This window comes from Glycine soja, chromosome 11, assembly GCF_004193775.1.
Source record: "Glycine soja cultivar W05 chromosome 11, ASM419377v2, whole genome shotgun sequence".
Taxonomy (NCBI): Eukaryota; Viridiplantae; Streptophyta; class Magnoliopsida; order Fabales; family Fabaceae; genus Glycine; species Glycine soja.
This window is the reverse complement of record NC_041012.1, coordinates 42,137,440-42,149,465: the sequence shown is the minus strand read 5'-3', so window position 1 is coordinate 42,149,465 and position 12,026 is coordinate 42,137,440. Positions and strand designations below refer to the sequence as shown.

The 12,026-nt window shown below is 27.6% G+C and overlaps 1 protein-coding gene across 1 annotated transcript; it reads left to right on the top strand.

Annotated features, from left to right (window-relative positions):
- Positions 1-7,633: 7,633 nt before the first annotated feature.
- LOC114374941 (NAC domain-containing protein 73-like) lies at positions 7,634-12,026 on the top strand. The gene is made up of 4 exons (XM_028332668.1): positions 7,634-7,753; positions 7,895-8,143; positions 8,527-8,716; positions 10,827-12,026. The coding sequence occupies exons 2-4, from the start codon at positions 7,952-7,954 to the stop codon at positions 11,441-11,443; spliced, it is 999 nt and encodes a 332-aa protein (XP_028188469.1). The 5' UTR covers positions 7,634-7,753; positions 7,895-7,951; the 3' UTR covers positions 11,444-12,026.

Below are 12,026 nucleotides of genomic sequence, written 5' to 3'. Positions count from 1 at the left end.
CTTTCGTTAGTCTCCTTTTCTGACCTTTTCTTGTCTTTGGTGGTATACGTGTGTTGTTCAAAAAGATACGGTGAAGTTAGGTTGTTATTCGTCGCTGGAGAAGAAGAGGTACGTAAAAAAATTTTAGAAACATACGAATTGTCAATCCGTATGACTCATATGGATCATCAATCCGTATGACTCATATGGATCATCAATCCGTATAGCCGTACAGATTGACAATCCATGTGGTCATACGGAGCTAATCCGTATAATCATAATCCGTATGAGTAATCCGAACTGACAATCTATATGTTTCGAATTTTTTTTAAAAAATTTTAAATCTGCATTACCATACAGTGATTAATAATTAAATTTTAAATATTAAATTTTGGTTTCAATATTTTTAATAACTATCAAATTTAATATATTTTTAAATTTGATTTCAATCATTATGTTAAACTAACAATCTTATCATATTTCAAATTTTAAATTTTTGTTTCAATATTTTTTATAAGTACCAAATTAAATATATTTTTAAATTTGATCTCAATCATTATCTTAAACTAACAATCTTATCATATCTTAAACCTTGGTTTTCATATTTTTTATAACTACCAAATTTGATATATTTTTAAATTTGATTCCAATTATTATCTTAAACCAAAAATCTTATCGTATTTTAAATTTTGGTTTCAATATTTTTTATAACTATCCAATTTGATATATTTTTAAATTTGATTTCAGTCATCATATTAAACTAACAATCTTATCATATCTTAAATTTTGGTTTCAATATGTTTTATAACTACAAAATTTAATATATTTTTAAATTTGATTTCAATCATTATCTTAAACTAATAATCTTATCATATTTTAAATTTTAAATCTTGGTTCCCATATTTTTTATAACTATCAAATTAAATATATTTTAAAATTTGATTTCAATCATTATCTTAAACTAACAATCTTATCATATTTTAAATTTTAAATTTTGATTTCATAATTTTTATAATTAACAAATTTATTGTACAATTAAAAATTATGTTTAAATATTTTTATAACAAATTTTAATTATTTAAAATTTACGTTTAAATATTTTTTGTAACTAAAAAATTTAAATTATTTTTAATTATGATTTCAATATTTTTCATAAATAAAAAATTCAACATCTTTTAAATATTTGTTTTAATTTTTTTTAAAAGTTAAACAAATATAATATAACAATATTGAAAATTAATTGTTTCACCAATCTAATCTTAATTTTAGCAATCTAATCTTAATTTTAGCAATTTAATCTAATCTAATCTTAATTTTAACTAATATATATTTTTTATAAATAAAATTAATACTTAACATATAAATCAGAAAACAATTATAAAATTTCACTAACATTACAAAACAATATTACACTACAAAAAAATTTAAATAATAATTGACAAATATATATTTACAATGTAAACAAAAATTTCAAAAAAAAAATTTAGAAGAAATAAATTGAAAAAAAATAATTTAACAAAAAAAAATCGATACGAATCAACAATTTGTGTGGGTCATACGGATTGCCAATCCGTATGACCCATATGGATTGATGATCCGTATGGGGTTTTTCTGGAAAAATGTCATTTTTATTTGCAATATTGCTTCAAACAACAACATCAAACTAATATCAACAACATGCAACACCCACAAAGAAAGAAGAAGAAGCAGCAACAGAGTGAAACGACACAGGGAAGAGGAAGAAGAAGAAGAACCACAGCGGTACAAGAAGTGGAGGAAAAAGAAGGAAAGAAGAAGAATCACAGCCGCGCAAGAAGTGAAGGAAGAAGAAGAACCGCAACCACAACATGCGTGAAGGAGAACGAAGAAGAAGAAGGAGAATGAAGGAGACCACCACGAGAAGGAAGAAGCACAGCACGAAGGAAGAAGAATCATTGCAGCATACGAATGCGCACTGTAACCGTATTTATATTCATAGGGTGAAGGACATTTTAGTCCTTTCACCTAGGGTGCTAGGTGTCCCAACAAAATTACTGGATGCCCAAAGTAACACCCCAACACTAGTCATTAATTCGACTATCCTGGGCCAACCCTTTGAGCAATTGGGAGTGCAAAAAACAAGGGTTTTTCTTTGTGCACCTAGCACAATTGCTGTTACACCCAACACAACAACGCAATTTCAATTTTGTCATTCCATAAAGCTGATACGGATTGTCAATCCGTAAGTGGTCCAAACGATTTTTTAAAATTAATGACCCATGTAAGAATCGAATATGCGACTTTCGTGTTATTAGCACGATGTTCTAATCAACTAAGTTAATAGGTCAATTATGTTATAAAATCATTAATATCGTTATATATAATACTAAATTTTTTTATGTATATTTAATGCAAATGTAAATTTAAATAATAAATTTTGATCTAATAATTAATTTATTTACATATATTAATTTTTATGAAACTTATGATTTTTATTTAAAATTTATACATGTAAAAAAATACATTATTAGATCAAAATTAATTGTAATAAGGTCAAAAAATACATTAGTAATTTTATGTTAATAAACTTATGATTTTTATTTACAATTTATATAGGTAAAAAAATTAATTATTAGATCAAAATTAATCGTCATAAAATTTATTATCTAAATTTACATGTACGTTAAATATACATTAGAAATTTTAGTGTTATATATAACAATATTAATTATTTTATAATATAATTAACTTATTAACTTAGTTGGTTAGAGTGTCGTACTAATAACTTGAAAGTTACATGTTCAATTCCTACATGAGCCATTAATTTTTAAATTAATTCGTAAAATATATTTTTGAAAAAAATTTAATACAATCGTTAGCTTTACAAAAGGATAAAATTGAAATTACATATATTATGCTGGGTGTACCAACAATTTGATGGGTACGAAAAGCAATGTCCAGAATACAATAACCTAGATTGGAACCACACACAAGGTTTTGGGCTTTCGGTATATGTTTAGGCCATGGGGTGGGGTGGTGCAACACAGATCCGTGACTCATATTTAACGATTTTTCTTGGGACAAAACTTAAATGCAAGTAATTACGTGCTTTTGTACTGTTGATCATAATTAGAGTTTATTCTTCGCAATTTACAGAAATCTTCAATGTAAAAGTTGTATTAGGTGAATTACTGAGCTGAAGAATACTTTTGAGTATAAAATTTAAATACAGTTCTTTAAGTGTTTTCAATATGATTTTTTTTAAAATTAGAATTAAAGTTCTATTTTGCTGATAATGGAAATGCCAAAGCGTGGACTCTATATTATGGCATTTTTACGTGTGAAATAGAACCATAGTTAGGGTATAATGCGTTCCTTGGAAAATCCTACCCATTTTCATCCTATATGAACAGTCAGTCAGTCATGTCTAGACTAATTGACGCATAACAACCAGTCAGCCACCTTCTAGAAAATCTGAGATGTTAAAATCACAGGAAACTAAGATAGTTTTAAATTGTTGTACGTATAAAACGTCTTAATTTGTTTAATTAGTTAAGAAAAGCACTAATTAAAAACATATTTCTATATTTATTAAAAAATGTCATTAATAATCATACTATTTGTGGACCTTAAAAGCATAATGTTAAAGCAAACATCTCCCTAGTAGAAGTACACGTTGACATATTGTATCATTGTGTAGCTTCCCATATACAAGTGTTAGGTTCACTGTTCATTTCTTTTATGTCACTTCTTTCTATACAAACAACTGACAATTTGCGGTAATAAGATTCAATCTAATTAACTTGACATTACTTTGATCCATATAAAATATAGAAATGTGATATACATACAATAATTTATATGACAGTTTGTATAACATTATTTTATGTTCAACCCAAAAATATTTACAATACGATGAAATTAATTATTATTTTATCCAAAGTTTTATTTACACATGAAACTCATTTAAAATCTTATGTAGAGAGAATCAAACATTTTTTTGACTGATAGAGAGAATTAAACATAGAAAACAACAATTTACAAATTATTAAGGTCAAGGGTTATGTCCAAATTCCAATCCTAAAAATTAAAAGGTTTACTCAAATATTTTCATATAGACATGAAAAACCAAAAAGATGAAACGAGAACATTCAAATTAGAAAGAAAAACAAAGAGATAAATTATCTTCAACTTGATTCTCATGATGCTCTAATCTCTTAGGTTTCGACACCTTCAAACTATCCCTAAAAGAAGTATTTAATACCTAGGGCTAAAAGAGCTCAAGCCTAACACAAATTAAAAGAAAAAAAAAATCGCTGAAAATAGAGTACTTAACCGCACATCTCAGTTGTGGCTACCATTATCCATGGTGAAATTGTGACGAGCTCAACTTGAAAAATCTCTCTTACCAATAGTCAATATTGTCAAGGGACCCACCACAGTCAAGGCGTGATCAAATTCAGCAAAGGTCTCTCTTTACAAAAATTGTGGATAAATATTTATTGATGTTAGGCACTATTTGTATGTCGTTTTAATTTTTATAAGTTAAGATATGTTCAAAATACTACACCTATGTCAAGTTGTCTAGATATAACTAATTTTCTCTGTGGTCCCTTTATAATTCAATCAAAGTCTCCTCATGGAAAGTCTTTGTTTAAGTTTTTCATAAACAATAGACACCAAAATAACCTTAATCACATTATTGGAGCTCAAGTTATGACTGATTTTATTTCTCTTGCTTTAGTTCATTCCACAAATAATCTTTTCTAATTAAAATCACAAAAATACAACCTAGTGTAAGAAAAAAAATCATAAACAACATAAATTAAATAAATAATGATGCATAAATCTAACACAAAATACATGCAAAACAAGTATAAAACATGACACAAAGGAAAACTCCGTGTAGTACTTTCATAACTAATCAACTTGATCTAATATAAGTATTTTAACTTTTTTTTTCTTTTTTACTTTCCCCCCTTTTTTATATTTTTAGAAAAATTATACAAAATATATAAATATAGAATTTTCTAACTTGCACTCATTTGTTTGCTTTAGAAAAAATGTTTTAGCAAACTACACCACCTATTTAGTTTTTAGTACATTAGAAAAACAAATTTATAACTTGCTAAAATATTGTTCTTTCTAAAAAGCAACGATTTAATACACACTAACAAATCTTTATAGAATTTACTAATTTATATTCATTTGTTTTTTAACAACAACTATGCTAATTAGCTTATTCATAACTCGAATACTCGAATTTGAGACTTCTAATTAAACTAGAATAATCTCATGCAAGTTAACCCACTCCTTGATGATATTATAACTTGTTAAAATACTCATTCTAAAAAAAATTAAGTATATATTAACAAATTCATATAAATATATGTTTATATGATTCTTTCTAAATCTTTTCATTTTTTAAATATTTTCTTTTCAAATTAATTATATTCTATCGTAAAAAAAATTATAACTTCTATTTTTTTAATATAACTTTAAAGTTGTAACTATTTTTTTTAGAAAAATTATTTTAGATGTCCTAAATTATTTAGGACATCAAAGTCATAAATATTTATAAATATTTTTTTAATTAATTAATAGTGATTTTAGTTTTTTTTTTCATTATTAGTTTTATTTAATATTTTTGTATATTATTTTATTTAATGTTTTCTATATTTTTATATATTATATTATTTAATATATTTTTTACATTATTTTATTTAATATTTTTTTTCATAATGTTAAGAATTATTATTTGTTTTTTAAATTAAAAAAAATAATATAAATTAATTAAATTTAAATAAAAATATAAAAATGTACTATATATGTATGTATAATACATTTTAATATTTTTATTTAAATTTAATTCTTTTATATATTTTTTTTCTAATTTACAAAACAACTAATAATCTTTTAAAATTAGTAAAAAGTATGAAAAATATTAAAATAATAATATAGAAAATATATTAAATAAAACAATATACAAAAATATAGAAAATATTAAATAAAAAACAATGTACAAATATAGAAAATATTAAATATTTTTTATGTATAAAAATATAAAAAATATTAAATAAAACTAACAATGAAAATAAATTAAATTATTTAATAATTAATTTTTAAAAAATTATTTACGACTGCTAAAACAAAAATAAAAAAATTAAAATACTTACTACTTTAAAGTCGTATTAAAAAATAAATAAAAATCATAAATTTTTTTACAATTTTAATAGGAAAGAAAAAAAAGTTATAAAAAATCTTATGACTTTGTACTAAAAAATGGTAAGATATCTTATAACTTATTTTTTTTAGGAATGAAGTTAAATTTTACTCCCATATCTAATGATTTTGAAAGAAAAAAACTGTATACTTTTTATCTTCCCTTGTGCGTACGTATACTATATACGGTATTCTGCGGAAAACATCGTCGTCCGAAAAAAACAAGAAGCTTAACGCCTAAGCTTCTCTCGCCTGGCTTCTTGGAGAAGCTCTCAAAAACGTGTTGGCGGATGTCACGTCGGAAAAATAATTAATAAATGGCTCTGCTTCTCTCTGTCCGTCTCTACTTTTCATACTTTGAAGTCAACATCCAAACCAGATCATATTTATATTATTCCAAGTCCATTTATACAAATTCAATGCAAATCCCTCCAACGTCCAAACGTCGATGACTTCGGCAGCAAGTGTCTTGTACTGTACCATATCATAATCTATTGTTTAATGGAAAACACTTAGATGCTAAAACATGTGATAACAGTATGAAATGAGATCACTTCAATCCTCTGGTTAGCAAAATGTAACAATATTCATAAAAAATGTAACAATACATTATTAATATTACGTTGTCTTTTTATTTTTTTTATCTTTTAATTATTGTGTTTAAGATCATGGTACGTAGATTAACAAAATTGTTTACGAAATTCTCTGAATATTGTACCATGTTTTGCGTGAAACTTTGAACGCATTTTCGTTGGGTTCAGAAGACAATATACGTGGAATAATTGTTTGGTATGGGTGTTAAATGTTAATAAAGGGGAGTAACAGGACTATACTTATAAAAGAAAAGATTAAAATCTAAAATAAATTCAACTTCTTTCTTAAATTAAAAATTAACTCATGCATTTCAACTTTTGAAAGAATTAAATATGAATTTCTATGAGAGTTTACATAAATCATAAACGTATTCTTCATGTTACGTTCTTGATCGGTTCGTATGTACATGTCTCTTCTGATGTGTATGAATTTTCACATATCTTTAACTGCACTAAATTTTGACGCTGCAGCTAACACAAATAAACTCTAGAGTGGTGAAACGTCTTAAGAAGAATCAGGTTGCTCCATCTCCACTCTTTGCTACCACCACCTTTTCCCCCATCTTTTTAACTCGGGTAATATAAGATTAATTATAATAGTGCTTGTCTTTCTTTTTGCTAGTAAAGTTTTAATATTAATTCATGTATAATTAATAACGATACCCTTTTTAATTGCTCAATTAGGTAAAGTGTAATTAGTTGTATTGTATCCGGAACAAAGTCTCCCTAACTAGGACGCACTTATTCCGTTGTAAAAGCGTATATACGAGAGCGTAGCCAAACGTGACCTCCAAGCAACCTTCCCTATATCTAGACCCACCTTTTATTTCTCACCTTTTTTTAATAAGCTCTATATCCTCTCTCTCTCTCTCTCTCTCTCTCTGAACAAGAGCCTGCAGCCAGAGTTAGAGGGAAATCAAGCACGGCTCAATCATCGAATCATAGAGAACACATACAGAAGAAGGAAAAGTGGAACCCTGGTACGATTAAATTCTCGATCTCTTTCAGTAATTTGAAGTTGATTCAGAACAACCGAGTCCCTAAAGAGACAAAGCTACTAGCTTTACCTTTCCTCACTCCTTTTCATCTCTATTTTTTTTTTTTTTTTTGTATTTTACTAGGAAGCTGATATTGTAGGAAGGTTTGCAAGAAAACGGATTTTGTTTTGAGATATATGCATGTGCAAGTGCATAGGGAAATTAACAAAAAATAAGATGACATGGTGCAATGACTCTGACGAGAATAGGGTTATTGAATCAATCACGCCAAGAATAACTATTACTCCTAACACTGATGACAAAAAGCTCACCCAAGAAATTAGAACCACAGCATGCCCCTCGTGCGGCCATAACATTGCATTCAAAGATAAGGTACTTATTATATTGTCGGTAAATATTTTGTTTTATAATTTAAAATTTATAAAAATATATTATTTGCATTAATTTTATTTTTATAAAAATAAAATATTTATCTTAGAATTTGTTACATAAAATTAAAATTCTTATTTTTTGAGATTTTACTTTTGGAGGATCAAACGCAATTAACTCATTATTTTAAATTTTTTGGAATTTTATTAATACTGTTGTTCTTTTATTTAATCTGGGGTTATGCATCTTCTTTTTATTTATTTATTTTATTTTCTAACACTTATAACCTATAAATGTTTGTGCTTTTTCTCTTTTAAGTTGTTTTTTGTTTATATATGAACCAATCTCTTATTAGTTTGTGTTGTACGTGTGTGGTGAAATATTAGGGTGGAATCCATGACTTGCCGGGGTTACCAGCTGGAGTTAAGTTTGACCCAAATGACCAAGAAATATTAGAACATTTGGAGGCAAAAGTTGCGTCTGATGCATGCAAGCTTCATCCCCTAATTGATGAGTTCATACCAACGCTCGAAGGCGAGAATGGGATCTGTTATACACACCCAGAAAAACTACCAGGTGCTTCATGTTTTAATTACTTTATTTTATTTTAATTATTTTTCTGTCTAATTAATTATTAGTATAGTTTCGTGTTTTAGAATACCTATCGCATATATGTTATATACACATCATTGAAATTCTCATTAATCGGGAGACACGTACGTCTTGATGTGCACGATACCGCATGCATGAAATTAATTGTTTTAGTAATGAAATAATTTATTTTCCTTTGAAAAGGATCTCTAATCATAAGGCGGTTCAAATTTGAAAATGACAGCAGAACATTTTATGCACTCTATATAAAATGAGATCTCAAAAATTAACATTATCATACAATATCTTTGGTTTTAACATGACTTTCATAAACATTCTTCTTATTTTTTTTAGAGATACCAAAGATTTTAAGATGGCTAGAAATTCTAGCATGTGAAATTGGGGATAAAAATAAACGGATAGCTGAAATAAAAAAAATTACAAGTGTAAACAATCATGCATTTCTTCATTCGTCGTTCTTGCAATTGCTCCGTCCAGTACTCCTTGTATGTGTCATTCTTAAGTTGATATTTTCAAAGAAGAAGCACATGGGAGAAGCACGCACCTCTTTTATATAACTTCTTGTTCAAGTATGTTGCAAGAAAGTTCTTATGTTAGCAATGACTACCAAACTGATCAAAAGTGGCATCCTATCTTACATAGCCATGTAGCAAGAGTAATGTAAATGTCAGCCCTTAATTTTCAGCAATATTTTTTATTTTATGACATATTTCAACATGATACCAAATAGAGGATTGTTGTCGGCTAATTGTATCAACAAAAGAAAAATGAGGTTGCTGCCGTTTTACTCTTAATGAGGAGCTTTCTCAATTTCTTACTCGATTCAACTTTTATAAATATACACTCATTTTCTCTTATATTTCATTTTCATCAAATTTTCTTTTAAAGTTATCTTTTTTTTTTTTACTTGCATATCATTTATTATACCTATTTTTTTCTCCTTACCTTTTCTTTTTTGTTTTTTTTTTATCTCTCTTCTTTTCATCTAAATACATTTCACAAACGGATATATGTCTAAATTTTTCCTACTGGATAATACCCACTTTTTTTATGAGATTCAATTCCCAAACATCACAAATTAAAAAGGGTAGCTTTTTTCTGGCATCCCTTGTGGGATGTGGAATTAGTAGAATGAAGAGAGATGTTGAGAAATAAAATATATGCCATTATAAAGAAAGAAAGAAATAGAAATTAAGAAAAATAAAGATCGATGTAAAGGAATGTAAGGAAAAACGAGTATGAAAAATTTAAAATTCTATATAAACTGAATTACTATTTTTTTTTACTTTAATATATTTATGTGAGAGCTAATAGAAATAAAAAATATATATTCCAAGTCTTAGTATTAAAGCATTTTTTTTCTATGTGGTGCTTCAACGACACCCTCAAAGAGAGTGTTGATTCATGTTAATTAATTTGGATTAATCTTTAATATAGTCATCGACTAATACAAGCCATTTTTTTATGTTTAATTGATGTAGAGCTAGCAATTCATCAGTACTGATACATAAATAATGCAACGATTCATGTAATTAATGTGTACACCTCCTCTTTCTCATGTTTTCCGTAACCTTTTGAATTATTAATAAGATAATGATAATGAATGCCTTATTGTTTCAATAACTTCATTCTTTTTTTCTCAGCATTTCAACCACTTCATTAATGGTCATTATTTGTTTTTATCTTTCTTTTCATATCATATTAATTAACTATCATACTTTCTCTTTCTTTTCTCAGTTTATCACTCTAGATATCAAGTAAACTTTGTGGGTCCCTTCATCATTTTTCATAGTAACATTCCTCAATATACAGTGTTTCCTTAATTACACAATTAATAATTCCTCTTTTTTTTTATTATGGGTCTGGCTCCTCTGAAATGAGTGTCTTCAGAGAATAAAGTGTAGTCTCAATTGTTGATATTTATCTTATCAACATATTCCTCTTTTCAGATGAGACAATTCCTTTCATTATATATGTTGTGTTTTATGAATATGCATAAATCTCATAACCAGAAGATTCCTTTAAAATGCGAGAGATATAAGAAATTGTTCTATATATGAAACAATATATGCAGGAGTTAGCAAAGATGGGCAGATCCGCCATTTCTTTCACAGGCCCTCAAAAGCATACACGACTGGAACAAGGAAAAGAAGAAAGGTTCACACTGATGATGAAGGAATTGAAACAAGATGGCACAAAACGGGAAAAACTAGAGCAGTTTTTGCATCTGGTGGTGCAGTGAAAGGTTTTAAGAAAATACTAGTACTCTACACCAACTATGGAAGGCAAAAGAAGCCTGAGAAAACTTACTGGGTGATGCATCAATACCATCTTGGCAATACTGAAGAAGAGAAAGATGGAGAACTAGTTGTTTCAAAAGTCTTCTACCAAACACAACCTAGACAATGTGTTAATCCCATTATCATAAAGGACCCGTACGAAAAAATGTTGAATGGTGGAAGTGTCCAAGACAGCACAAATACATCAATAACTAAAACTACTGCAACTCTTTTGGATTGCTACAATGCTCCTTACATAGATTATGATCATGCCCATGCGAGTCATAATAGGGAAAGTTCCTCACAACTAATAATTCCCAGCTCGGTTGTTCAGGTTGATGGCTCTTATATTCGCTCAACAATGGATGCAAAGAAAGCAAGATTTGAAAGTAACACTGGGAAGAGCTTCTAGGTAGACAAGCAGTGACAATGATTTACAGCATGTCCTCCATATTGTTTCCATTACTAATTGAGTAATAGTATTTATATGTGAAATTAGACTGAAGGAATTCCAAGGGTTGGAAAAATATAGGTTTTTCCTTGAATTATTGAGATCAATATGGCGCAGGCATGATGGACTTTCCCATAATTGACCCTGGTTGAAGTTGAGAGACAAGCAAGAAGGTATATATATTTGCGGTACTGTAGTTTGATTTTAATTTTAGGGTACATGTATATTCGTAAAATGTGTTTATACTTTATAGATATTACAATACGTGGTAGGGTTATCGTTTATTGACAACTCTTCAGAACTATGTCAGTCTATATATTATGTTTTGTCTAGAATTGAACTTTTCACCCCCTCAATCCTGAAAAAATTGCTGAGATGTTTCATTATTATTATATTATACATCTCAGCAACTTTGCTGGGAAGTTTCAAGTTTGTCCCTCTTGATGTTTTTCCCCCTCTTTCCTTTGGTCGTTGATACAATAGAACCTTCTTTTTCTTTGAAAGGTTGATTGTAAAATAACGTCAAGATCGTAGAATTTTCTTA